General features: G+C 48.9%; 6 protein-coding genes and 4 non-coding genes across 16 annotated transcripts; 4 read left to right on the top strand and 6 right to left on the bottom strand.

Moving 5' to 3' along the window:
• Positions 1 to 1,096: 1,096 nt before the first annotated feature.
• FOIG_06527 (molecular chaperone HtpG) lies at positions 1,097 to 4,108 on the top strand. Of its 3 annotated transcripts, XM_031205622.1 has the most exons (3): positions 1,097 to 1,285; positions 1,631 to 1,915; positions 1,967 to 4,108. In XM_031205622.1, exons 2-3 carry the CDS (start codon positions 1,658 to 1,660, stop codon positions 3,809 to 3,811), a joined length of 2,103 nt encoding a protein of 700 aa, XP_031064346.1. In that variant the 5' UTR covers positions 1,097 to 1,285; positions 1,631 to 1,657; the 3' UTR covers positions 3,812 to 4,108. The 3 variants fall into 3 exon arrangements, with proteins under 3 accessions (XP_031064346.1, XP_031064347.1, XP_031064345.1); XM_031205623.1 differs by having other exon boundaries at positions 1,122 to 1,285; positions 1,631 to 4,108; XM_031205621.1 differs by lacking the exon at positions 1,097 to 1,285 and having other exon boundaries at positions 1,286 to 1,915.
• On the bottom strand, positions 3,882 to 6,823 carry FOIG_06526 (sterol O-acyltransferase). Its single transcript, XM_031205620.1, has 4 exons — positions 6,178 to 6,823; positions 4,529 to 6,131; positions 4,189 to 4,476; positions 3,882 to 3,945 (listed from the first exon to the last, which is right to left on the bottom strand). The coding sequence occupies exons 1-3, from the start codon at positions 6,369 to 6,371 to the stop codon at positions 4,450 to 4,452; spliced, it is 1,824 nt and encodes a 607-aa protein (XP_031064344.1). The 5' UTR covers positions 6,372 to 6,823; the 3' UTR covers positions 3,882 to 3,945; positions 4,189 to 4,449.
• An 83-nt stretch (positions 6,824 to 6,906) lies between these two features.
• Positions 6,907 to 9,735, top strand: FOIG_06525 (uncharacterized protein). The gene is made up of 2 exons (XM_031205619.1): positions 6,907 to 8,645; positions 8,719 to 9,735. Exons 1-2 carry the CDS (start codon positions 7,823 to 7,825, stop codon positions 9,402 to 9,404), a joined length of 1,509 nt encoding a protein of 502 aa, XP_031064343.1. The 5' UTR covers positions 6,907 to 7,822; the 3' UTR covers positions 9,405 to 9,735.
• FOIG_06524 (uncharacterized protein) lies at positions 9,696 to 10,891 on the bottom strand. Its single transcript, XM_031205618.1, has 2 exons — positions 10,751 to 10,891; positions 9,696 to 10,704 (listed from the first exon to the last, which is right to left on the bottom strand). The coding sequence occupies exon 2, from the start codon at positions 10,359 to 10,361 to the stop codon at positions 10,026 to 10,028; it is 336 nt and encodes a 111-aa protein (XP_031064342.1). The 5' UTR covers positions 10,362 to 10,704; positions 10,751 to 10,891; the 3' UTR covers positions 9,696 to 10,025.
• Positions 10,892 to 12,883: 1,992 nt separating this feature from the next.
• FOIG_06523 lies at positions 12,884 to 12,974 on the top strand. The gene has a single exon. It is a non-coding gene; the product is annotated as a tRNA-Glu (tRNA).
• A 468-nt stretch (positions 12,975 to 13,442) lies between these two features.
• FOIG_06522 lies at positions 13,443 to 13,539 on the top strand. Its single transcript has one exon. It is a non-coding gene; the product is annotated as a tRNA-Glu (tRNA).
• Positions 13,540 to 14,473: 934 nt separating this feature from the next.
• Positions 14,474 to 14,563, bottom strand: FOIG_06521. The gene has a single exon. It is a non-coding gene; the product is annotated as a tRNA-Glu (tRNA).
• A 1,327-nt stretch (positions 14,564 to 15,890) lies between these two features.
• FOIG_06520 lies at positions 15,891 to 15,984 on the bottom strand. Its single transcript has one exon. It is a non-coding gene; the product is annotated as a tRNA-Glu (tRNA).
• A 56-nt stretch (positions 15,985 to 16,040) lies between these two features.
• Positions 16,041 to 23,304, bottom strand: FOIG_06519 (DNA helicase INO80). Of its 5 annotated transcripts, XM_031205614.1 has the most exons (4): positions 21,758 to 23,304; positions 21,106 to 21,408; positions 16,560 to 21,054; positions 16,041 to 16,508 (listed from the first exon to the last, which is right to left on the bottom strand). In XM_031205614.1, exons 1-4 carry the CDS (start codon positions 22,517 to 22,519, stop codon positions 16,339 to 16,341), a joined length of 5,730 nt encoding a protein of 1,909 aa, XP_031064338.1. In that variant the 5' UTR covers positions 22,520 to 23,304; the 3' UTR covers positions 16,041 to 16,338. The 5 variants fall into 5 exon arrangements, with proteins under 5 accessions (XP_031064338.1, XP_031064337.1, XP_031064339.1 ...); XM_031205613.1 differs by having other exon boundaries at positions 16,560 to 21,408; XM_031205615.1 differs by having other exon boundaries at positions 16,041 to 21,054.
• Positions 23,305 to 24,448: 1,144 nt separating this feature from the next.
• FOIG_06518 (ABC transporter ATP-binding protein ARB1) lies at positions 24,449 to 27,382 on the bottom strand. The gene is made up of 3 exons (XM_031205612.1): positions 26,373 to 27,382; positions 25,184 to 26,325; positions 24,449 to 25,134 (listed from the first exon to the last, which is right to left on the bottom strand). The coding sequence occupies exons 1-3, from the start codon at positions 26,958 to 26,960 to the stop codon at positions 25,008 to 25,010; spliced, it is 1,857 nt and encodes a 618-aa protein (XP_031064336.1). The 5' UTR covers positions 26,961 to 27,382; the 3' UTR covers positions 24,449 to 25,007.
• Positions 27,383 to 27,410: the final 28 nt, after the last annotated feature.

Below are 27,410 nucleotides of genomic sequence, written 5' to 3'. Positions count from 1 at the left end.
TTCTAGACAATCTATCTGCCTTCCGAATCAACCTCGGCTTGATACATTTGCTGCCTGTACGGTGACACTCAGCCTTGCTTTCAACAATTGCATCTCATTGGTCTACACAAATTACAAAACGGCTCAGTACAGCTACGTCTTGAACTTCGACTAGGCTGCTGGTAGATGGGGAGGCCTCAATTGAAACAGTTGGCCGTTGTAAGCAATGCCTAGGCAGCACACGCAACAGTCGATTTGTATGGCTAGAAGATTCGATTCGATCGAGGGGTTGTGACTTTCGCTGGGGTAAGAAAGCGGAAGCGGTGGGACTCTGAAATGGAAAGCCTAGGAACTTGAACAAGGGTCTTTTTCAGCCTCGAATGAGGGGTTGTTCAAAGATCCATCCATGGCGATAAGGCTCTGGAGTAATTTGTCCACGTTAACAAATTTGTAGGTATTTGCCATCATGATTGAGTTTTTGTATGATTCATGTAGATCAATGAAATCTCTGTTTTCTACAATCACAACAGCTCATTGTTTGACTCGGATAGCCTGCTGTATTTGTGGTACCTGAATTCGCAAAAGATAGACATTTGGGGCGATGCACGTCGAGCTTGTGAAGGGAAACGTGGAAGAGTCTAGCAAACAATGGCCAATCACTCGAGACTGATCCATTCATTTTTGCCTCCCTCCTGGTCCCTTTGTGCTTTTTTTGGGGTAAGCAATGTACCTTGCCTCAGGGAGCAAGAAAAACTTGAGACCTTAGAAGAGGATGCCAAAATAAACTCAGTAAAGAGTCTCCTAAGCTTAGGCTAAGTTACCTAAGGTTTTTCGTCGCTTGGGATCGAGGAGCCTAAGATTTATTGCCTCCCTTAGCCCGGGACCTACGGCTAGATTGTTAGCAGACCGCAAAGGTGCAGGCAGAATCAGAGGCAAACTGTAGCAGTGTTGGCCACTTGCCGCCAAAACGGTTGCTGTGGTTGCCTTCAAGTGAGGCAAGGCAAGGTACCTCAGCGATGGAGCTAGCGGAAGGCGGGGGATAGGGAGCTGTAGCGGCGCTAGGTGTTAGGTGGGCTCTTTGGCCGTAGAATCTCATGGAACCCTTCACAATGGCAGAAGCAAATGGAAGGAAGGAGGGGCCGGCCGCGACTACATATTTTTCTTGTACCTGCCTCTTCGACCTTTCTTCTCTCTCCAAACAACACATCTCTCATCTTTTTCTCTCGCCTTTGCATACCTCTCTCTATCTCCTTTCTCTCACAGGAGACTCAAACCGCTTTTTCCTTTTTGTAACGAATATCCCAAGGTATGTACATGATTGTCATGACAGAGTCGCTATCCCCCGCTATGCCCACCTTCCATCAGCCTTGCACGTAGCTCCCCTCGAGTTTTCCTTGTGGTTATTTGCTGCACCGATATTTTTCCAGCCTGAATTGAATAGCTTCAGAATCCTCCATTAGCTTCATGTTTGTGGAATTCGCTATTTTCTGGTCTTGGAAAAGTAGCAAGTGGCTGCCGAGGAAGCTCGAGTTCTAGAGCCTTCTCAACCCCTCCATACACTTCCCTCTGCCACTCTCACCGACATGCACTTTCAACCTCACAATTATAAATTCATTCCTCTCTCCCTTCAATCACTAACTCTCCTCAACAGTCACGATTCCTTTTGATACCCGACACCATGTCTGAGACTTTCGAGTTCCAGGCTGAGATCTCTCAGCTTCTCTCCCTTATCATCAACACCGTCTACTCCAACAAGGAGATCTTCCTCCGAGAGCTTGTCTCCAACGCCTCAGATGCCCTCGACAAGATCCGATACAAGGCCCTTTCGGACCCTAGCCAGCTCGACTCTGGCAAGGACCTCCGAATTGACATCATTCCCGACAAGGCCAACAAGACTCTCACCATCCGGGATACCGGTATTGGTATGACCAAGGCTGTAAGTTGATATGTCAATCAGACATAAATGCCATATACTAACATTAGATAGGACCTTGTCAACAACCTGGGTACTATTGCCCGATCCGGCACCAAGCAGTTCATGGAGGCCCTGACTGCTGGCGCTGATGTTTCCATGATTGGTCAGTTCGGTGTCGGTTTCTACTCCGCCTACCTCGTTGCCGACCAGGTCCGTGTCATCTCCAAGAACAACGATGACGAGCAGTACGTCTGGGAGTCTTCCGCTGGTGGTACTTTCTCCATCACTGAGGACACCGAGGGTGAGCCCCTCGGCCGTGGTACCGCTATCATCCTCCACCTCAAGGACGAGCAGACCGAGTACCTGAACGAGAGCAAGATCAAGGAGGTCATCAAGAAGCACTCCGAGTTCATCTCATACCCCATCTACCTCCACGTCGAGAAGGAGACCGAGAAGGAGGTCCCTGATGAGGAGGCCGAAGAGGTCACCGAGGAGGGTGATGACAAGAAGCCCAAGATCGAGGAGGTCGATGATGATGAGGAGGAGAAGAAGCCCAAGACCAAGAAGATCAAGGAGACCAAGATCGAGGAGGAGGAGCTCAACAAGCAGAAGCCCATCTGGACTCGCAACCCCCAGGACATCTCCCAAGAGGAGTATGCTTCCTTCTACAAGTCCCTCTCCAACGATTGGGAGGACCACCTCGCTGTCAAGCACTTCTCCGTTGAGGGTCAGCTTGAGTTCCGCGCTATCCTCTTCGTTCCCAAGCGCGCTCCCTTCGATCTCTTTGAGACCAAGAAGACCAAGAACAACATCAAGCTCTACGTCCGACGTGTCTTCATCACTGACGATGCCACCGACCTCATCCCTGAGTGGCTCGGCTTCGTCAAGGGTGTTGTCGACTCTGAGGATCTTCCCCTTAACCTGTCTCGTGAGACTCTTCAGCAGAACAAGATCATGAAGGTCATCAAGAAGAACATCGTCAAGAAGTCTCTTGAGCTCTTCCAGGAGATCGCTGAGGACAAGGAGCAGTTCGACAAGTTCTACAGCGCCTTCTCCAAGAACCTCAAGCTTGGTATCCACGAGGACTCCCAGAACCGCTCCATCCTCGCCAAGCTCCTCCGATTCAACTCCACCAAGTCTGGTGATGAGCTTACCTCCCTCTCCGACTACGTCACCCGCATGCCTGAGCACCAGAACAACATGTACTACATCACTGGTGAATCCATCAAGGCTGTCTCCAAGTCTCCCTTCTTGGACGCTCTCCGCGAGAAGGGCTTCGAGGTTCTTTTCCTCGTTGACCCCATTGATGAGTACGCCATGACTCAGCTCAAGGAGTTCGAGGGCAAGAAGCTTGTCGACATCACCAAGGACTTCGAGCTCGAGGAGACCGAGGATGAGAAGAAGGCCCGTGAGGCTGAGGAGAAGGAGTACGAGAGCCTCGCCAAGGCCCTCAAGAACGTTCTCGGTGACAAGGTCGAGAAGGTTGTCGTCTCTCACAAGCTCGGCACCTCTCCTTGCGCTATCCGAACTGGCCAGTTCGGTTGGTCCGCTAACATGGAGCGTATCATGAAGGCTCAGGCTCTCCGTGACACCTCCATGTCCAGCTACATGTCTTCCAAGAAGACCTTCGAGATCTCCCCCAAGTCTCCTATCGTCCAGGAGCTCAAGAAGAAGGTTGAGACTGACGGCGAGAACGACCGCACTGTCAAGTCCATCGTCCAGCTTCTTTTCGAGACCTCTCTCCTTGTCTCTGGCTTCACCATTGACGAGCCCGCTGGTTTCGCCGACCGCATCCACAAGCTTGTCCAGCTCGGCCTCAACATTGAGGAAGATGACTCTGCCCCTGCTGAGGCTGATGCCGCCACCGATGCCCCTGCCGCCGCCACTGGTGACAGCGCCATGGAGGAGGTTGACTAAATGACCATGCACGCTAAACGGGATACCATAAAAAGTCAATGGAGTTGAAGGGTTTCGGTTTTTATGAGCAACAAGGTCTTTTTTCTGTCTTCTGGTTTTTATGCGGGCTTATCGGATTTGAGCAGCCGCTTATTCTGCCATAATTCCCCAGTCCTTTTGAGAGGAGGACGGGGTGTAACTCTAGTTAGCTCTATGATTACGAGAGAGATGAAGTAGACGCGAAATGGAAATGGTATAGAACAAATGTCTTGTCCTTGAATCTGATGTGAATGTGTGAAGTAGTTACTTAAAAACGCCCTCCATTACCTCTGCGAAAATGGTGATACTTGTCTTTTTAATGATGAGTTGAGGTAACGTTCCTGAGGACATGTGTTCACCATGTAGTAGTGTTGGTTGCGGCTTGTCGCGATGACTCAAATTAATGTTACTATGAGGGTATATAATCTATCTTTGTGGGATGTGGAAGCAGTCCAATCCTTCTTTAACTAGTCCATTTCTCGTTTCCAATTCTATGCCCATATGTGCAGGATTGAAACACGGAACTGAGATGGGGTATGTATCTATCGTTGGTATTGTACAGGTGTTATATGCGATAAGCGCTCAGTATGACCAGCATACTCTTCTGGAGCCCGGTTTGACTATACGAGAACGTAGAGAGCACAGATCTATGAATTTGTTAGTTACGGGTCAATATAATTGTCGGGAGTGGCGGCTTACCATGCTGAGGCCGAGAACCATTGATGCCCAGAAACAGACATTGTTCAAGGTCTTCTTACCACGGACCCATCTCGTACGCTGGAGCATTACGATGGGTAGTTGAAGCATCTGACACACGAAGCCGTAACCACGGAGCTTCTTGGTGATACATGCCATAACGATCTCATGGCCAATAGCAGAGATGAGGAATGTCAAGGCCGTGGCAGCTCCTCTACCGATGCGCGGTCGAGAGGCACTGTAGACGTGACGTCGAAGGAAGCTATACACGGGGATGTTCCACTCGCGCGAGAACTCCATCCAGTCGGTTGAGTTCCACCAGTCAGAGTAGAAATGTCTATCGGCGAAGCAGGTGATTTCAGCGAACGCACCGAGGACGTATTCAAAGATGACGAGGAAAACGAGGAGGAATGTGAGCATAAAGGGGAAGAGAAGCCATGAGATGGTCTCTGCTAGGATGAGCGACTTCTCCGAAAGGGATGAAACGGCGGGAACGGCATCGAGGCGCTCTGAGGCATCGATAAGAACGGGAAGGATGAAATCTTCTGAGATGATGGTTAAGAGAAAAATGCAGCCAAAAGTGGCGATGATCTTGGAAATAAGAGAAATCCAGTTGATGCGGGATGTTCGAGGATATTCGATCTCGTAGCAGAGTGTTGGACAGAGGAGATAGTCCATGTAGTTGGACCAGGTGAGGTTGTTCGGGTATGTAACGTTGCCAATGGGACTCGTAAGCTCACGGGCAAGGTCCTCTCGTAATTCATCGACTTCGTCGGCACTGTTGTTACCGCTCGCGACAGGACTGGGTACCAAAAGGTTGTTGTTAACAGCATCCACCTCCTCGTTGCTCTTGTTGCCGTCACTGTTGTTTCGCTTGGCTTGTTGTCGCTTCTTGCTACGGTTTCGACGGCGCTTCTTGCTACCAGAACTAGTAGCCTCGCCGTTAGCGAGACTGTCGGTGGATGGATATTGGTAGGCTGGTCGTCGATCGTGGGGCGAGAAGGGGTTGTCAAGAGCGTGCAGTCGCTTCTCCGTCTGCGACAAATGTCCGTTGTAGAAAGCGTACGAATGCATCTTCATCAGCAGTACCATGGTGTGCAAGAGAAAGAATACCTGCGACGTCCAGGTCCATTCAAAGTGAAAGGGCACAACAATCCAAAGAGAAAGCCAAGCGACCTGGTAGACGCTCTGAATAGCTATTCCACCCTTGTCCCAGGACAGAAAGCTACCGGGCTTTGCACTTCGAGCTGCACGGTTCAATGGCAGACTAACAGCTGTCGTTGCGACCATAAGGAAATCGGCAATGGCAAGATGCCAGAGCTTGACTGTGAAGAGACCCCATATTTGTACTCTTAGAGGAAACCCGGTATCTTTGAGGTTGCGTAGCATTGAGGTGATACCCATAATGGCAAGGCCAATCCAGAAGAGGTTGAAGAAGCCATGGAAGTCTCGGTAGTCGCTTTCGGGGTCGAAATGACTAACACGCGATGCGAACTCGATCGTGGGAAATATACGGCGGCGTTGCTCTGCGCGGGTTTGCTTTCGAACTGTCGAGAGGACTCTAACGGATGGAGGCGCATTCTCTGGGACGGGCGTGGAGCGACCACTGTATACAATTAGCTTGAGCGCAAGATTTGGAGGTTCGAGCATACCTAGTCAATCCACTGGCAGTTCCTGTGCTCATGTTATCAGGCATGAGGTGTCCCTCGCTATCTTCTGCTGTTGACATGCGAAGAACCTCCGAGACTTGTGGATGTTTGGGTTTGCGCGGTCGAGGGCGTATAACGTGGTCATGATCACCTGCGTGACCATTCCCATTGGGAAGAGGATCTATTGAAGAGCTCATATTCGTAAATGTATATAGTATTTGTTCGTATGTTCGTCGTAGATGTCGCGGTAAATGATGAGGATTTATTCGACCTCGCCCTGGAGGGGAAGATAGAGTTTCGGCAGTAGTGTCAACTCGGCGCCCGCGGAAGAAGACGAAACAATCGGAAACAGAAAGCGACGAAAATAGACGAGTCTGTGAGACACGACAGCAAATGCCCTAAAGTGGTCTTGTCTTGAATCGTCGTGGTTTCGTTGTCGTCAAGACGATATGATAAGGAAAAGAGGGCAGATAAGAAGAGGAGGGAGAGAATGCGGGTATAAACCTGAAATAAGGAGCAGAAGGAAGGAACGACGTAGTAGAAGCCAAGAGCTCTTGTTTCTTGTTTTCTTGTGGATGTAAGTAGGTTAGGTACTTAAATATTGTGCTACGGATGGATACAGTGGTCAGCGGTTCTGGGGGCCGAATTGATGACAGCTCTTGCCTTTTTTTCAGGTGAATTGAACCCCTAACTCCAACTACAATAAAATGACGTAACATCCAATGGATCATCGGGTCCTTCGTCATTTCTGCACGGCACTCAACCTCAGCCCTTACTCAATCTTAGAGGCTGCACTACAATACGATTATACGTTATACTCGTATAGCAATCATTTCTAGGCAGACTTATTCAATGCGAATACTCTTATTGTTTAGTTGCTTGTTCGACCAATGGAGTCAACCCCTACTAGGCTGACCTGGACTGACTGGAGACTGTCCGCGTATCACGTATCGTCATCCACCCTCGTTTTTCGCATTCGCGAGTCGTATCCTTTCTCGTTATTCGCCAAGAGCTCGGTTCTAGGGTTGACGTTGACTGGTCTGACATTCGTTTTGGATCGTGATCCTTGTACTGGAGCTTACCCCTCGTTCGGAAGTTTCTTAATTCATCCATCATATTGGCGTGTTTCCTCTATATACTAAGGGATTAAGATGGAGATGAGACTGGGTTACGGCATCACAGCGTCAACTTATCCCATCATTGACCTACACATTTTAACAGTTGTCATCCTTGAAAACACTCATTGTTCTGAGCAGGGTCCATTCCCAGTTGAGGTCATGGCCGACATATAATTTCCCGCCCCTTGGAGAGCTTTCTCACCTGCAAATGATCAGGTCAAGTTTCGAGGCACCTACTGTATTTGCGAGCAGATTCTCGAGGCGATATGTATGAGGTTTTGAGGGGGTTAGATAGGAGAGCTCGCCTTGCTACTCTGTTGCATTCGAACAGAGTCGAACTGACCACTTGTCTAGATTACACCTTTGAACCCTATCTCACAGCAAAACCAATAGCACTCATCACAAGTATCGTGAACCTAAATCTGTACACTTTAATTTTAATACACAAAAGTTTACTCTGAAGAACTTTTCTCTCAAATAATGGATTTACGAGACTGGCCTCTTGTTTCCTCATTCATTACCTTCTCATCATGGCTAACCAAACAACCCAGCAGCCCAGAATGAGACTTCGCAGCTCAGGCTGCCTCAGGTGGTCGTATCTACCACAAGAGATTCGCCGGAACATTCTAAACACGATAGTCGATCAGAGAAATCCTCGCTGGTCTGCTTTGGCCTCGGTATCCAAAGAGTGGCAAAGCGTTATCGGAACGAGAAACATGGCCAAGCTGAACATTCGGCCATCTTGCTTGGAGGATTTTGAGCAAGCGGTGGTTCGACAGAGAGACCTTGTGAGGCATATCTATCTCAATGTTGATCTGACCGAATACAAGTGCACTCTTTGCAAGAATAAGTTTGCTGTCACCATAGCGGAGAAAAATAACCGTCTTATGAGTAAGGCGGTTACAAAGCTTTTGACTATTCTCAGCACTTGGAACACAACAGGCCCCTTGACGCTGGAACTCAACGCGTCGTCCGCTAGTGACTCGAAGCACTGGTTTAAGAACTTTCGTTTCAACGACGAGCACGATGCTCCTTATGGCCGAGACTCAGTTATCCCTATGGAAGTGATGCATAGTGACTGGCACGACCCCAAGCATGGTTGGGAAAATGGTGTCCGGGTGAAACCTCCCCCTATCAGCGCAAATAAGCGGCTATTTGGGCTTATCAACCTTAATGGCCCTCCGTATTCTATTCTCAATGTCAACGCAGTTACCCGTTTCATGATCCGTCGGCAATTCCGCCATCGTCTTGGTCCTCGCGAATTCGCATCACTTCTGTCCAAATTCAGCCGCCTCACAGATTTGGTTTACGAACCATGGCCCCAGAAATATACAGATTCCTATCGGTATCCATGTACGCGAACCTCCCAACGCCGGAAGGCTGTCTTCCTGAGAATCAACCATCATGCTAACCAGCTTGTTCATAGGGGATCCGGCATTGATTGGCATGCATTTGCCCAAGACTCTCAAAAGAGTAATCCTATTTCAGGACTTCAAACAATACCTCACCGAGAACATCCGTCAAGATTTAGATCATTCTTATTACGCAATTCTTCCAATACATTGGTCGAAGTTCAATCTCCCTGGCAATGCCAAGAGCATCGCTCAGACAAGTCTGAGACTCAATGAACTCGCCGTCTCATTCTTTATCGATGCCGTGAACTCCTTCAAGGCTTGCGAGGAAGAATGGACATGGGATTACCTGCAATCTCTATCCCTAACATCAAGTCTACTCCTGCAAAATATAAAGGAACAGAAGGGTCGCATCGGTAGCCTTCTTATCACCGCAGCAAAGTTCTTACTGCGAATGCCGAACCTGACCACCATGGCACTCTGGAGTGGGGGAACAGGGAAAGCATGTGCTTTCATGTATACCAGGACAAAGCACTATGCCCATGTTACCTGGCGAGGAACCTGGGACCTGGAGATCAGCCGACAAGTCCTGGAGGCATGGGAGGGTGTTGCCAAGCTCCATTCGGTGGAGCTCAGAGTCAGGCATGAGCGCCTTCAGGAGATCATTAGATCTCATGGAGACGCCATTTTCCATCTCAACTTGCCATGCCAGGTTATTGAGCCTACATCTCTCTGGCAGATCCGGATGGAGGACGCCTAAAGACTCTAAAGTATGTTCTCTTGGTGCTTGAGAATGGAAGTTTGCTCTCTATTTGGGCAGATGGCGAGGCTGTGTAGGCGGAGAGGCCTGTCATCAGGGAGCAAGGAATTTTCTGACCTTGATCCAGGGTGTCAGATATTACTGCCTACATTACTTAGGTTAGGTAGTCTAAAGGTCTACTCAACTTGCCTAAATCTTTATGTCATTTAGGATAGACGTCCTAAGTTTTCGTCTCTCTTAACCGAGTGTTAAAAGATATTTAGCACTTCTGGTAGCGTCACAGCATCAAGATATGGCCTTCCAATCATCAATTCAACTACTTTCGTAAACCCCTTTGTCCCTCGACCGTTCATTCTGTTCCATCAATGCAGCAAAATATCTCTCCCTTCCGTCTCCATGTCAAGAATATCATTTCCCCTATTTCCGTCCGCTTGGTAAAGGCAATCCGCTGCTCACGTTTCCACCTTCGCCCTTCTTGCTCACTTCGAGCCAACAGCCGCCAAAGCTTCGTAATGCTTTTGAAACTCCACCATTTTGTCAATGACTGCTTCATTCTTTTGTGCGTCCATAAAATTGCGTAGCGAGCGTAGGGACATGTCAGCCCATTGCCTGCGCTGGATCTCATCCTTCGCCTTCTCGGCATTCATAACGGCCCTCTCGAAGGAGGCCATGGGGAGAACGTATCCAGGACAACTGGGTGGGTCGTCTTCTTGAGTTCTGATACCGACCAAACGATTCATCGCAGACTGAATCACTTTGTGCACAGGAGTCTGCCCGGATGGTGCCTGAGTCGATTGCAGGAGAATCATGGGATTTCGTGAGCTCGCGCTCTCCCAGTGCTTGATTTGGTCCCGATCTTCGATGAAAACGTTGATTGCCTACATTAACGTTTGATTTATGATGGGAGCATTGAGCTGCGCACGCGAATTGGCCAGGTTCTGTTAGACAGCATCCCATGCGATATGGGTATGCCGAGGGCGGTCTCGGAGGGTGTTCAAGACTGTTCCGAGGGTGATCAGCGAGTTGCGGGGGTCGCTCATTGCTGTTTGCTGGATTATAGCCAATCTTTCTGCATCGACCTGGAAAGTCAAGTGTTCGGGCGGCATCCCAATAAAAAATGGGAGCCTGTCAGAGCCCTCGCGGAGCTTGACCTTTTCCAGGAGACCTAGGTACTTAATCCAGGCTAGACGACACTCCTTCTTATACAGAAAGTAGGAGTTTTACTCTGGTACTTGCTCCCTGGGGACAGTAGCTAAGGGTAAAGTCTGCTCTCTTTTTACCGAAGGAGAAGGTATGCTTGCTGGTCTATTTGTTAGTTTAAGCATAAAAGAAAGCATTAGACTTACCTATCGGTGGCGAGGCACCAGTCAAGTCTATGGTTTTAGAAGACATAGTGAAGCTTTAGTGTAGTAACTTTTACAAGAGGCCCTGCGGTTGTTGAGTTGATATTAATTTTCTTTGTGTAGAGATGTGTTGTTGAGATAATGTGAGGTGCATGGGGAAGAAAGAGGAGGAAGCGAAAGAAGCGACTGAACACAGCCTTATAAATATCCTAATCCTAAACTTATCCTAAGACCTATCTGCCTAAGGCATATAACCCAGCCCTTAGGCGATTTGCAATGTGTTAAGGCAACTTGCCTTACCTATAACTACGATTTATTTACTGTTACCCAAGGACCGGGCTATATGATACTGGTAATGTTTCTCATCTTACCAATGCATCCAATGAGGCTATCCAGTAACTTACTATTATTTCCAGGACTACAGACGCTCAATAAACCACTATCAACAAATTATATCACCTACCCGATGGAAACTGGACTTTCATTTCTAGAGAAGCCTAGCGCCCTTCATGCTCTCCTTGAATTGCTCATCAGTGGTAACCTGTCGATGGAAATACTTCACATCTTCGAATAATACCTCCCCAACCGAGGCATCTCATACAAAGTTCTTGATGAGTTTACATTCCGTCCCATTCATTCCCAGATCATGTGTCTGCGGTTATGTCAAGTCTCACAAATGGTCTTCAGACCACAAACTTTTGCCCCAGGGCTTGATCGCTTCTGCGCGAAGTCCTCGCCGAATCTCGTGGCAATTCCATGGAAAAGATCGACGAGTTCAGTCTTTCTGTTACGAGTAGACGAAGACCCTGGTGAACCGCTTGCAGCTTCTTCGATATATCGGGGCCAGTTCTTTGAGATCCAATCTGTTGACTACGCTGTTCAGCTTTAAGGCTATTCTATTGCCTATTCAGGTGTTACATCTGACCATGAACATATATGTTAGGCTTCGTCTGTTCCGCCATTAATCCTTGAAGCCTTGATGACCTAGTTTCCACGAGAGGTCGCCAGCTTGCAGCATCGCTCTCTGCGCGTCATGAGATATGTTGCTTCAATAAGCTGAGACCCTTTAGGAACGGTAGAGTTACGTTCAGTAACCATTGCGGAGATTTCTGACTTTTATTCGGTGTATAGTAAGATATTGACAAGTTGTTGGTAAGTTGTTGGAAATGCTTCAGCCTCGTTAAGATCTAGATATGGACTCCAAGGCTGGGGAAACGCAATATATGAAGGTAGTCTCGGAACTTTTCAGCAGTTGGTCTCTCATATAATCTGATGATAGGCTCACTGAGAGGGCGTGACTGTGTCTCCTCCTCACGGCCAACTGCGCGCACTGACGCCTAGATTAGAAGAAAGACAAAACTCAATAGCGGCTGATCAATAACATTTAACCTCGCTACCAACTACGTGCAAAGCTATCCCAGATTTGAGATTTTTCAAATGATGGGAAGAGTTTAGGGACGAGACTATCAGGTGATGGTGCAGATGGTGCGAGGCTGGGGGTGAGGTTATACACAAGAATGTGCTGCGTAACTGGCAGTAGCAACAATCCAATTATATACTCAAGGTTTCCAAGGATAGTAGTTAGTTCTGACAGTCTTTTGAGACTTTTATCAGCATCAGTATGACCTCTACTACATGACAATCTACAGCAATCTACAGCAATCTACAGCAATCTACAGCAATCTACAGCAATCTACAGCAATCTACAGCAATCTACAGTGCCCATTTGAAGAATGGATGAAACGTATCTGATAGGATGGTCTTTTCAACAATGCTTATAGACATATGTAACTTTCATATCATGCCACGAGCAGCATCATAGGTCGGTCTTTCACACTTAACTGAGATTATATAAGAGCAAAGCTACGAGGCTCGCTTTCAAGATAAGGTGTGTTAATATATTATAGGACGCTTGCAAGATGAGCATAAAGAGAAGCAATTATCACATTATGTGATTCAGATTCAAGACTTGGAATTAGAACCTGGATTCGATGGACCTATCATAGAAGAAGCTCTCTCGTCCTGGTCAATATAGGGAAATTGATCGGAAGCAATAGTGACTACCTGCGTTCTGCATGATCCAGCAGTGACGGATCTAGACGGCGTTCTCAGACCCCTGCATCATAAGCAGCATCATCCGGTATGGTGTAGTGGCTAACATTTCGCGCTCTCATAATCTGAGAGATCAAGTACCGCGGAGCCCAGGGTTCGATTCCCTGTACCGGAGTCTCTTTTTGCTGTTTTCAGTAAGCTCCCCCTGATGGGATAATAGGTATCAGGCGGCGTCATGATCTCTTTTTATTGGTAGACAACGACCGTTCTGGTTCAAGTGGTGAATAAAGCTGGCAAAGACCTAGCTGGTATTGAGGTGCCGTGGACATGCTGAGAAGAGGAAGAAATAAAAAGAGCAAGAAGGAGCTGTTATATCAGGGGCAAGAAACAAGGCAAGTAACCCTTGCAAGTGATGGCAATAGGACTTGCCGTTCTGAGTAGTGATGTTTCGGAGCTGATGAATTGAGTTGTTGCCCCACTACGGAGTGCGAACTCCAAACTCAACTCCTCCATCAACTTCACCAGCCAACTATTCGACCTCCCTTGTCTCTTAATGTCACATGCAAGAGCATTTGCCTGCCATCCAGCAGCCCGGCGACTTAGCTGTCCTGCCTCCGCCTCCGTCCATCAACCACCAATCATTTCCGGTATGGTGTAGTGGCTAACATTTCGCGCTCTCATCCAATGAGGGAGAATCACCTCGATCCGCGGAGCCCAGGGTTCGATTCCCTGTACCGGAGTTTGCTTTTGCTTCTCTTCTCTTTTTGCTATTGCGTCAGAAAGTACTCTGTCCTATCATGACTGTGCCACCTTGAAACCTATGTTTGTGGCCCCTATGATATTATTAGAGGTCTTCGCGCTCTTGTCCAAGCGGGCTGAGAGTTTGGCAACTCTGTTTGTATCTTTCTACAACTCCGTCCAGTCGCGAACATGTTACTTGACCTGACAAATAACTTGCAAGTGGCATGCAGACTGCATCCGCGACTACATGGAGTTACTGGCCTGTAATCTCCCTTGTTGAGCAGAAGTTATCCTGGAAGTAGTGCTCCACTCTGTCTTTCAACCCAGAGTTATGTCTATAAGGAGCCTGTCCTTCATTCAAATTGCTCCTCGTGAGGCTCAGTATTCATCGCGCAGCATAATCAACGTTAGTCTTCTTACAGTGTTAATAGCAAGCAGAGTCTCTGTCCCCTGGATTCGCCAAACTGCAGAAATTGGTATTCCTCAATTGAACCGAAATGCTAAATCTTCGTATACTCGAGCTTCCTCCTAACACATACTACACACATGGCCACCGTTATAGCACGAGATATTGCAGTCCTGGAAAGAGGCAACATGTCTATGTCCTTAAACGTTAATGCCGGTGCATTTTCCTTAGGCCCCTATCCATCCGCGGACTTGGTTCATCTGTCATTTCGTTATCGCCTGTTTCTTACCGAAGACACCTCTCCAGTGGCCCATTTTCTACAAAAGCAGATACCAAACAAAGTCTGCCTGTAACCGATTATTCTCCAGCTTTATTATAAACAAGCGTTTTAGATAATATTTACCCCAGTGTATCTATATCACTTCCATCCTTCTTGTTTCGCCAGTCCTGCACATTCGCCACCAAAAAGATATCTCTCTTCGTGCTCGTTACAGAGGAATTAATTAAGAGAAGCAAAAGATGAAGAACTCCGGTACAGGGAATCGAACCCTGGGCTCCGCGGAACTAATCCCTCAGATTTTGAGAGCGCGAAATGTTAGCCACTACACCATACCGGAAATGATTTGTTGAAGTTTCGACTTCCAATCGGGCGAGAACAGCATGGTGGTGCTGGATGGGCTGCTGGATGGGCGTAACAACTAGATTTCGTCTTCGCTGGCTGCTGGCTGTTGTGTCTCTGCAACACTCAAATGCAACATGCAGTGATCGATCGTCGCACGCGGTGTTACATGTGGATATAGGGCAGTCGCAAGTAGCCAGCACGCCTATGCAAGTGACACTCACAAGTTGTTGATCCTGATTCCGGTCAATAGAGGTTTCGAATTATGATACGACCGGGTATGTGGAAAGAGATTCATGACCAGTTCTATATCGAGCGACTGTGTTGCCATGTCACGATTCAAATAGCGGTTTGCGTTGGTTTGTGCATGCAGAACCGCTTGAAAATGAATGCTTTGCAATTCTTATGTAGATATAGATTAGTGAGTATAGATTGATGGAAGTGAATATAGTTGGGATATTGCTTCTGTTTATGGTCACTGGTGCTATCATTTCTGAGTGTCATATCATAGGTACTCGAAGACGATGTTTTAGCCATGAATGTTTTCAGCAACTATAGCATGTCTTTGGCCCGGAGAGCATGATTTTCTTGCGGCCATGTTAATGAGACACATGACCATCCAGTGTCACCTTTAAGAGTTCGAAAATCAATGCAATATTTTATCCCCCTTAATTGAGCAATCGGTGATCAGCGAGTGACATCGGGGAGGTCTGCCAAGTAAGTTCTCAGTAAGCTCAACACAACATGCAATTAGTTGAACACATGAACATGTAAGAGAGAAAGTGCCATTATTTGAAGTGTTGCACATGCACCGTATTTACAGCCCGTTGGCAAGGGCCCAAATTGGTTACGTAGATCAGTATAAGAGAGGAGACAGAACAACGCTGGGATAAGAACTTGACTTGGAGATGAAGCAATAGCAACAACGCGCCAGCAGACCAGAGAACTATATAAAACCAACCGCGACCACTATCTCAAACAACCAATCCCGATGATAAAGCTCCCATGCTTTTGGTAGTAGTTGTTATGGGTATATAAGCTGCTCACTCACACCCACCTATTTACAAGTTGTCATTCTCGCTTCCTTAGTTCATCCATCGTCACCAAGCTTAACTAACACAACCCACTGGACAATCCCATCTCTTGCCTCTAATCTATTAGACCAGTATTGTCAATATATAAATAATTAATATAGCTAGACACAAGCCAGACAAACGGCAACAACAGTATGCTGATCGCTCCAGCACCCAACCCACCAGATCTCCATCCTCATTAATCGCAGCAACTAGCAAAAAGAAATCATCAACATCAGCAAAAGATATAGACTCCGGTACAGGGAATCGAACCCTGGGCTCCGCGGTACTAATCCCTCAGCTTGAAGATGAGAGCGCGAAATGTTAGCCACTACACCATACCGGATGTGATTGTTGAAGTGGGCAACGCTATCGCGACTCATGCACACAGCGCCAACAGAAACACAGAGACACACACACGCATGGCAGACACATATACTTTGTTGCCCTCCGTCTATAGTAATAATACATGCCTTTGTTCCAAGACGATGCTTTGCTGCCCTGCTATAATTTATCGGCATTTTCACTTCCAACTCCCCCTATTGACGGTTCCTTCGCCATGACAACAAGAAAAAGAAAAAGTAACGTAGCAGATACATGAATAACTTGAATAACTCCCTTCGTCTTCCCGTGAGCCTATGCGGCTCTAAGTCTGGCGTTTGATATTACAAGCGTTGCTAGTTGACGCTGTTGACATCCCTTACTCCATCATACCATCAGCAATCGCTAATCTTTGCTTCGCCGTCTTGGCTCGCTTTGTCCCCTTTCTACCCTTCTTGCCTTTGCTGTCGCTGTCGCCAGGTGTGGCTGCGGTAGCTGGTGTTGCTGTACCAGATAGGCCCTTGGATCCATCGTCAAAGTTACCCTCGCCTGAGATGTGTTAGCTTAGAATCAAAGATTCAATTGGACTGTTATGCTCACCTTCATGATACATCTCATCCAGACTGGCCGTATTCTCGGCCTTGCGTCGCTTGCCACCCTTTTTCTTTTGCTGCTTCTCAAGCTCGCCTGATTCAAGAAGCTCCTTTTCGCGGCGCTCGATCATCTCAGCTTGCTCATCATCCGCAAGCCACATAGCAATATCACGGTTGCGGTTCTCGGGAGCACGACGGCCAGAGAAATCAACGCTTGCACCACCACCCTGGATGACGACACGTTGAACCTCTTCCTTCTGCATTGCTCTCTTACGGATGCGCTCTTCGATTGTGCCGCGCGTGATGAGACGATAGACTGTGACCTGCTTGGTCTGGCCCAGACGATGTGCTCGATCCATGGCTTGCGAATCGATAGTCGGGTTCCAATCGGAGTCGTAGAAGATGACAGTATCGGCGGATGTAAGATTGATACCAAGACCACCAGCGCGAGTAGAGAGAAGGAAGATGAAGATCTCGGGACGAGTCTGGAAGTCGTGCACGGTGTCTCGTCGATCTTCCAGCTTGGTAGAACCATCCAGTCGACAGTACTTGTAGTTGCGGTACGTCAAATACTCTTCCATCATGTCAATCATGCGAGTCATCTGGAAGTACAGGAGTACACGATGACCCTCACTCTTGAGCTTGAACAGAAGTTCATCAAGCTTAGCCAGCTTACCACTGTCGGTAACAAAGCGCCGCATGGAAGGAACAGAGATATTAGTGAAGCCCTTCTTCTCATGATCAGGCTTAGGCAGCATCTCGCGAGTGGGCCATAACTCCATGGGAAGCTTCTTCTCCACGAGAGCCTTCTCCTCAAAGACGGTAGGGCCATAGAGAATCTTGCGGATCGGTGCATTGAACAGAGCTTCGCTGCGTTCGGCCTCAGAGCCCCAACTGCGGCAAGACACCTGGATTGGAGGTGCTGAAGCGCGAGGTCTACCAGCGGGTTCCAGACGGCCAAGACCAGACTCGTTGTAGTCTGATTGAGCGACATTCATCAGCTGGGTCAAGATGCCTTCACTGGTGATGTCCGCTAGAGGCTTTCGGTTCTGTCGCGCCCGAATCTGGAACAGGGCATGGGCGGGAGTGTAGTTCTGATCCTCAGTGTCGCTGTAGGCCACGTTCATGTATCCAAGTCTGTCGCGTTTCTGAAGCTCCTTGGCAGCTCGGACAATCAGGCTTTGGTGAGTGGCCTCATAAGCCTCATAAGGAGAAGTGTCAGCAAACCTAAGCCACGAGAATGCCTTTGATCCATCACAACTCTCGCGGATGTTGTCTGGGCTCCAGACATTCATCATGTGGTTCAATGCCTGGTTCTTCCAGCCTGCAACTTGACTATCCGGGCCCGCCTTGTTGATTCGGCCTCCTTTTCTCCAGATAAGGCGGGGGAGCTCGTATTCAATCAAGTTGCGACTTGAATAACCCACGGCAACTTCGCTACCCTCACGGACGAAAGACGCGGTCTCGGCAAAGTAGGCGCAAGCAAATGGTGAATTGACCTCGGCGCGCTCGAAGAGATCGGGATGGTTACAGACCTTTCGGAACTGCATGACCAAGTTCATTAGTGTACCTGAATCTTGGTCATCGCCCATGGTAGCCTTTTCGACGAGATCCATAATGTTAATCTGGTTTCGAAGATTACTGTAATACGCGCGTTGTCTGTAAGTGAGATCACAGAAGATATCCATCTCAATCTTGTCACCGAGCTCCTTCTGCACATGCTTCTTGACACGACGAAGCATGAAAGGCTTGAGAATCATGTGCAGACGCTTGAGCTGGTCCTCGTTGAGCTTGGTATTACTTTGTGCGTGAGACTCAATATCCTTGGAGAACCATTCGCTGAATTCGTCGTGTGAGTCGAAGAGCGACGGCATGATGAAATGGAGAAGTGCCCAAAGTTCTTGCATGTTGTTCTGGATGGGTGTACCAGTGAGAAGCAAGCGGTTTCGGCAGTGGAAGTTGAGTAATGCCTTCCATCGAGAACTTTGAGAACTCTTGATGGCTTGGGCTTCATCAAGAATCATGTATTGCCATCTCATCTTCTGGAAGTAGGCCACATCAGACACGACCAGCTGATACGAAGTAACACAAACGTGGAAAGGGGCGTCCTTTCGATATGTCGTGTGCTTGCGATCCCAGAACTTTCGGAGAACCTTTCGGTCATTGGCGCCACCCCAGTATGGAAGAATTTTGAACTCGGGGACGAACTTGGCAATTTCCTGCTGCCAGTTGTGCAGAGTAGAAGCAGGAGCAACAACAAGGAAGGGTCCCCAAATGTCGTGCTTCTCAGCCAGGTAAGCCATGACGGAGATGGACTGAACAGTCTTTCCGAGACCCATTTCGTCTGCCAAAATGCCGTTGATACCCTGCTCGTACAAATTGACAAGCCAGTTGAGACCCTTGAGCTGGTATTCCTTGAGTTGGGCATTGATAAGCTTCGGTTGTTCGATCTCGACGTCGCCCAGCCCTGTGGGGTTCTGGAAGTTCATCTCGCCCTCTTCATCCATGTCAAGACCCTGGTTGTTGAAGTCACGGGCCTTCTTCTGCGCCTCAGCGATGGCATTCTGAGCATTGGCCATAGCAGCAGCACGGAGAGCCTCTTCGCTGCCCTCCTCGAAGTCAAGGTTCTCGAAGTTGGTAACCTTACCAGTGACTGGTCCTGTCGGCTCATCGATGTCGAGTTTCTGCTGGTCAATCTGATGGGCGTCCTTGGCGACATCCGGGTTGTCGGTACTTCGTTCCACCTCATCAGTCTTGATCTTCTTGCCGATAAAGTGAGAATACAGCTCAGTTTGCGAGATAAGGAAGTTAAGCTTTCTCTTTTGACGGGCGGCCTCACGGTCGGCTTCTTCTTTTCGGGCATTCTCGATCTCCTGCTTCTCAGCAGCCTTGCGGAGATCTCGTTCTTCTCGCTCGTTACGCTTCCAAAAGCCCATCATGTCACGCATAACACGCTTTGCTCGAGCTTGGAGATCTTTGGTACCCTTGTTTGTCCGTAATTGCCAGCGCTTTGCTTCCTTCGATGCCAAGATGGCTGTCTTTTTAAGATTTGAGGCTTTTGTGGCATAAGAGTCCACGGCAAGCTTGAAGGTCTTGTTGACATCTTTACGAGCCATATCTCGCCAAATCTGGTCGTAAATTTGATTGTAGCCCTTAGACATGAACCGCTTCTCGTTGTCGGGAATGTCATCGACCTTCTCCTTGTCTTTGTCTTTGCTCTTCTTGCTTTTCTTCTCGACAGGCTCGTCTTCGGTCTTATCGCCGTCGTCCTTATCTTTCTCCGTCTCAGCAGAAGGATCTTTCTTGGATTTCTTGATCTTGATTCGAACGCGGTTCTCTTCTTTGGTTGGGAGTTCCTCTCCAGCATCGAGAGCAGCTTGGGCAGCCTCAGCAGAATCCTTTTCGGCTTGCTTTTGCTCCTTGGACTTCTTGAGACGAGGTCCGCTACGACCCTTGCCCTTTCGCTTGCCAGATGGTGTACCTGCTTCCCCAGATTCCACATCAGAAGCCTGGAATGAAGACATAGTGCCACCCTCCAGGTTAAGCTCCAAATTACGGGCAGGGCCCTTGATACCCTTCTGGAGAATGAGTTTCGTCTGCTGTGCCTTCTTACTGGCGCGTTCAGCATCTCGAAGATGTTTCTGCCGTTCGGTTTCGTCTTCAGCAGCCTCGGCGCGAGCCAGAGCAGCCTCTTTCTGCTCCATGGTAACAGCCATTGACTTCTCACGACGTCGCTTGCGCTGCATATCCTTCTTGCGCTCCTTTTCGGCGTAAACTTCTTGTTCGCGGACCTCATGGAGTGCTTCGTCGTAGAACACGTCGTCATAGCGTCGTTTACCGAGCTCTGCATGGAGTACGAGCTTCTTGCCGGTTGAAGTCGCAAAAGCGGCACGCCGGGAGAGACCATGTTCCAGGTCGAGTTGATCCATTACGCGTCGTCGCTTCTGAGCTCGCTCCTTGTATTGCTGCTGATCAAATTCATCGGGTTCCAGATTTGAAGCTCTGCTGTCAATCTGTGTCTCGGCGTTCTGAATCTTCTTCTCCATTTCTGCTGACCAAGTCTTTGGCTTGGGCAGGCCATTTGCTTGTCGCTTAGCGGGAAGTCGAGGTGTTGGCGATTCCTTCTTGATCGATAATCTGCGACCATTCTTAGGCGTAGCGGCATCTCGAATATCAGAAGCACGGCCTTTTGTTGACTTTCGACCTCCTCGCTTCTTGGCAGGAGGCTCTCTTTCTTTGTCTCTACCAGGGAAAGGTTCGGGCTCAGTCTCGACATCTTTTTCCACCTCTGTGTCGTGATCCGCTTCGGGCTCTAGGGAGCGTTTTGTCTGCTTTGGTTCCCGCGAGTCGTGCTTCGGTTCTCGATCACGTCTAGATTCTCGCTCTTGCTTGACTTCTGGTTCGACTTCTCGTGAAATCAGAGGAGATTGTTCTTTAGGTTTTCGAGCGGGCTCAGAGCTAGAGAGGATGCTGTCAAAAGACATTGGGTTTGCTCTTGATGTCTGCAATGGTATTAGTACAAATGAACATTCTGTATATTGGTTAGCACCTACGCTTGCCGATGCCGGCTTTGGTGGTGATGGAGCTGCAAGATCAGACTTGTAAGGTGTAAGGGCAGAAGCCCCGTTAGTAGAAGAAGTCATGTTGGCCGTAGCACCATGTCTCGCACTTGGAGAAGCGAGTAGAGGTTGTCGCCCCGGAGGGCTGAGAGATCCAGCTGGTGGATTCTGATGCGAATGTGACACTGGACTTCGCGGTCGACTGTATGATGGATCTCGTGGAGATGTATAAGAGCCGTTGTAATATGAAGGAGTACCTTGTTCGGCAGATTGCGAATAAGGGTACGGATCGCGAGTCTGTTGTGTAAGAAAAGAAAAATTAGCTCCACGTCAGCAAGCTTTGTGGTTATTTAGGTCTTGGTCGGAGCAGAAGGATGTTGTGCGACGGAGTTAAGGGTGATGATGAAATTAAAAGGTGTTGCGATAGTGACAGTTTGATGGGAAATTAAGATTGATAAGAGTAAGGGAAGGGAACAGGCATTGATGGCCTGGGCGTGATGGGTGAAGATCTCGATGATCAAGATAGAATTGAAGGATGATGGGGAAGAGGAAAATCAAGGGACGTCGGGTGCAGTCAATCAAATCGTGTCCGGGCGAGACGAGACGAGAGTCAAAGACAAAAAAAGAGTGGATTTGCCCCCCTTACCTTTGGAGTGCCAACCGGGGGCGCGTTGGCGTTGGCGTTGGCGTTGTGCCAGGAGGCTCCAGGCGTCGCCGCGTCAGAAACTCGACTTTCCTTCGTTGTATCAGTTGTAGGGTCGTAAAAACCTCGCGATGCAGGTTTGGTTTCACGCGGTATATAAATGTCGTGGTTCGACCCGGGAGGGTAGTATGCAACAGGAGGGTGCAGCGGCGACACGGGCGGAGGACCAGCAGGCGGTGGTGCTGGAGGTTGACGATGATGCTGCTGCTGATGAAGTCCTGCTGCTGACGATCCAGGTGATGATGAGTTGAGGCCTACAGGAGGTGGAAGTGATGGAGCGACGGGGCCGCCGGGTGCGCCCGTGGACGATGACATGTAGGGATTGGGCAATGCTGGACGAGGCGGGGATTGAAGGGAATGGCCGGCACTTGGAGTGTTTTGATGGCTGTGGCTATGACTATGGCTATGGCTATGGCCGTTGGGAGATGTAAAGGGAGGAGGACGGTATTCTGACTTGGGTGAGCGCAGGCTAAAGGTGGAGTGCTGATGCACATTCGCGCCGCCTGCATTCGATGAGGCTGTCGCCGTTTCTCCAACTATAGGCCCAGGTCCAGCTGAGTCACCGTCGCGCCTATTGTTGTGGTGATGGTGATGATGGTGGTGATGATGATGGTGATGCGGACGGGAGTCTCGGTCATCATCTCCACCATCTTCTCTATGTGGTGGCCGCTGCAGCACCGAGGAGTTATAGCCGTTCTGATCCATGGTGATTGATGGTCTAGCGCCTGAATGGCAGACAGAACAAAGCTAAACACCCGAGAGAGCAGGGAGTGTGTTATAGTCGGACGGCCGGTGGCAATCAAGCTTGAGAACCCATGTGCTCGACAAGCAACAATGCGACGACGGTTTTGGGGGGTTAATGTGTCCGGTACAGGATGCGCAGTCGATCAATCAGAGTTTCGCGATGCGCACGCGAGGCTGTGTGAGGAATCGTTACGTTGCGTTGCGTTGCGTTGCAGGTTGAGTTGCGATGCGATGCGATTCGCAAGTCGCGATCGGTGATGCAGCGAACTGCGACAGAGGTACGTGTGGGATGAAAACGATGGACAGTGATGGATCGCGACAATGTCAGGTCTAGGTTGAGCCCCAATCCAAGGCAAGTCGAAGGAGGATGCCCTGGCTGGGGGGCAAAGTGTTTTGGTGTGGAGGTGTTGGTAGCGTGGCGCTGGGATACGGCGATGCAAGCGGCAGTCGAGATGGGGAAGGGGATGCGAGACAGGGTTACTATACTGAAGTTTGGATGTACTGAGAGTCTCGAGAGATATGGGAGTCTTAGAGGGGGTAAGGGCCAATGGATTGACAGACAAAGCTACAGTAAAGTATAATAACAGCAGCGGGGGAACGGATTATGACAACGTGAATGGTAAGAGAGAATCAGAAGGATCGGGGAACAACAAAGTGGAGTGGAGTTTGTTCTAGAGCTGGAGGTTAACCAAAATGAGGTGGTGATGGCGGGAGCTGGAGTGACAGCCCCAGCCCAGTCAATCAACAGTCAAGCAAGGTACGGATACCCGGTAAGGCAAAGCGAGGCGAGCCGAGTTTATAGTGATGGTTCAAGCAAAGATACGGATACTTGCTAAGGATAATTACAGCGTCTGTCTGCATTAATCAAGGCGTATATTCTGTGATGAACAATGACGACGGTGGTGGTGTGGGCGGCAGTGGAGATAACAAAGCCTATTGACACGGCGGGAGAGTCAACCAGGAAGAGAAGAGACAAGAGGAGTTGATGCAGAAGCTGATCGAGGGACGGCGATGGAATCGAGGACCTGCACGAACGGGGGGTTCTAGGGGGTTTGACGTGCTAAAATACCACCACTGAAATGAGATTTGCATGCACAACAAGATCGAGTCAATGGTGAAGCAATCAAAGCGACTATTTTTGTAATTGTGTATCACCGACCCGTCCAAGGCACGATTCCCTAAAGAGGAATTGGTGATAGGTTCAATGTGAATTTGGGGTTATAAGTCAGTACCTATGCTCTGCTAAGTGTTGAGTCATTGAATGTGACAGCGTCTGGCTGCATCTGATGCGTTGATCTGGCTGTTGTCTAAAAACCCTCATAGTAATCACGGCAAAATTCAAGTGCGTGCGTGCGAATACAGCTCCATCCAAATCAAGGCACACGCGAACACGATGTTCACTCAGATTCCGCGTCAGACTCGTTTCTCACTCTATTTTTTCAGGTCCCAAGTCTCGTTCCCCTGTCCCGTTGGCCCCCGTTCCATGTGGGTCTGACTCAACGCTAAACTCTACAGCGTTAACCCCGTTTTGGGCTCCCCATCAGCCCATCCCCAGTCACCGGCAGCGGGGATAGGTTCCGGAGATCGCTTCAAGATGATATGTCTGTCATTTTGTGCAGGGTAGAGGAGAGGAATGTTGACTTTGGATGACCACATCATTCAGTATTATGAGAATGCACTTGTTTGTATTGATCTGTTGGTGTAAAAATACCTAGGCGCAATACTTGCTTGAGTCTATTCAATTACCACTGATGGTGAGACAAACGTTGTAAGGCTGAAGCTCATTTAGCCGGCTCATTCTCAGCCTTGACGATCGTTATGCCAGAAACCACCGATAACAAGGGAATGGATGAACTATAACACGAACAACACGAACTCGAAGAGCCCTACCACGAGATGAGCATGTGCATAACAATTTTCAATTTTATTAATGCCAGAAATCATTCGCCGATAGATGGCATCGTAACTCGCATTCTTCAGCAGCCTTACCTCGGCCTCGAGTCTGCCGAGTCTCAGATCACGAGCACCACAACAACCACCCACATCTTCGAATAATGGATTTCATCCAACACAAAAATCACAAAAATGCAAGTAATTATAATGGAATCCATTTATTCGTACTCAAGGCTTAAACAGCCAGACCCAAAGAAAAAAGAAATCTATCCGTGAACATTTCCACATCTTCATGAACGCTTCCGGGCCTCTCTACTGAGGCCATGCCCATGCGTCCTGTAGCGTCGTTCGTCGTGGCCGTCTCATTCCATCATAAGGTATCAAGTATCCTGATGGTCTAGCCACCCGCGCCGCCGCCGCTTTAAACCCATGAAAATACCCACATGATTGCCAATGGCACTCTCATCAACTTTTTGTGGATTCAGTATCCTCTATAGTCAATTTCCTTTCATGCATTCGTGCCAGATAAAATCAAAATTCGTAAAACTTTTTCGCCTTAGACTGCTCCGGCGCTGATCATCTTCTTTCGGAGGTAGTTCTTGTACTCGGAGATGGAACCGTCCCATGTGCGGATAGTCTGGTTCTCGCAGACGAGAATCTGCTTGGCAATCTTGTCGAGCAATCTATTATCGTTAGTCATCATTCATTACAATCAGATTCAATGGTGCTTACCGGAAATCGTGAGAAACGACGATAACACCTCCGCTAAAGGCGTTGATGGCATCTGCCAAACTGTCAATGGTAGGAATATCCAGACCGTTGGTAGGCTCGTCAAGAAGCAACATGTTGGGGCTCTCAATAGCCAACAGAGCAAAGACAATACGACTCTTCTGACCCTCAGACAGAGTACCCATTAGGGCAGTCTGGGAGTCACCGCTGAGACCGTATTTGCCGAGCTGCTGACGCCAGTACTGGTAGTCCTGAGACTTCTCACTGTACTTGTCGCGAACGAAGTCGAGAGCAGACTTTGTCAAGTCAAGCTGCTCGGAACTGTGCTGAGAGTAGAGACCAAGCTTCAAGTGAGTGTGTCGGGTAACAACACCGCCTGTGGGAGAAAGCTTGCCAGTCATGAGGCGGAGCAGAGTAGACTTGCCCACACCGTTGGGGCCGACAAGGGCAGTTCGGGAGTCCATGTCGAAACCGAGGTCCAGGTTGCGGTACAGGTCATCCTCAGGCTTACCAGAGTAAGAGAAGGTGACGTTATCGAATGACAGAACAGGAGGAGGGAGCTTATCAACATCGGCGAAACGGAAAGTGAAGACACGGTCCTGCTCGACAGGCTGGATGAAACCATCGGCCTCCATCTTGTCGAGAATCTTCTGTCGGGACTTGGCCTGTCGGACCAAGTTGGCGTAGGTACCAGCGCTAGCAATGAACTTCTTGATGTGAACAATTTCATCCTGCTGCTTCTGGTAGGCCTTCATCTGGTTGGTCTCGTTCTCGGTTCGAGTCTTGCTGTACGAGTCGTAGTTACCACCATAGTAGATGAGCTGCTTGCCTCGCATGTCAATCATGTTGGAGCAGACACCGTTGAGGAAATCCATAGAGTGGGAGACGAGGACGAGAGTTCGCTCCCACTTCTTGAGGTACTCTTCGAGCCACACACAGGCCTCCAAATCCAAATGGGCAGTGGGGTCATCGAGAAGGAGAACGGAGGGCTTGACGAAGAGGGCTTTGGCAAGGGCGACACGCATACGCCAACCACCAGACATGTCCTTGGTCTTCTTGTGGATGGTCTTCTTGTTGAAACCGAGACCAGTCAGGATAAGGGAAGCACGGGTAGCGAAGGTTGAGGGATCAAGCTTGTCCATGTGCTGTAAAATGTTAGATGGCACTTTGGTAATATTGTGGATTAACTCACCTCGTAGAGATCAAGGAGAACAGGGCTCTCAGGACCCTCGTCCTCAAGAAGCTTCTCGGCCTGGTGGTCGAGACGCTCCAGCTCCAGCTCAGCTTCTCGGACGACCCACTCAAGGGCACCGAGGTCACTGGGAGGAGCACCCTCGTTGAGAAGGTAGAGATCGAGATGCTCAGGAATGGGGTACTCGCGGGCGGCGATGGCCTTGAGGAAAGTGGACTTTCCACAGCCGTTCTCACCGAGAAGACCGTATCGTCGACCGTAGGTGAGCTCTAGAGTGGAATCGGTGATAAGGACTCGACCGTGGAAGACCAGAGAACAACTGGTGATCTTGACGTCCTTGCTGGTTTGGGTAGAGGCGAGGACACCGGTGGTGACACGGTCAGAGATACCGTGCTTGTCCATCTGCTCGGTGAGACGCTTCACCTCTTCGAGCTTTGCGCCTGAAGTCGCGGGGGCATCATCGTCCTTGATAGGGTTGCCGTGGGCATCGAGCTCAGGCTCCTCAGTCTTCTTGCCCTTCTTGCCCTTGAGCTTGCCCTCGGCAGCCTTCTTGGCGAGACGCTTCTCCTTGGATGAAGAGGGGGCCATGATGAAGATGTGTGTAGGAAAGAGAAAAAAAAGACCGCGGGGTTGAAAGAACGGAAACTGTTGGCGGGGTGAGGATGTCCGTCTAAGAAATCAAGTCCAAACCGGGGTATATGAAGTGGTTTGGATAATGACCGTTCGATGAAGAGGGAGGAAGAAGAAGAGAGTGAGATGGAAAAGTTAAGTTGACCGACAAAGAAAAACCAGCCAAGCAAATAACAATGAGTGTGGCGGTTCCAGTCAGTTCCCGGTTCAACTTCTACAGTGGTTGTGCTCAGAGGGAAGGCGGGGTGAATTTTTAATTTGGTGGGGCAGATTTACAGATTTTTTGACTGACGACAGAGTCAGGCACCAACTAAGGCATCAAGGTGTATTATTTCCGATAAGCTGCAAGTTTAATGAGACCAGTCTATAGAATATTCTTGATAACTGAGTTAGTACACAGAGAACCCA

The sequence above is a fragment of the Fusarium odoratissimum genome, assembly GCF_000260195.1.
Source record: "Fusarium odoratissimum NRRL 54006 unplaced genomic scaffold supercont1.9, whole genome shotgun sequence".
NCBI lineage: Eukaryota > Fungi > Ascomycota > Sordariomycetes > Hypocreales > Nectriaceae > Fusarium > Fusarium odoratissimum.
Note: the sequence above shows the minus strand (reverse complement) of the source record. Positions and strands in the feature narration are given on the sequence as shown.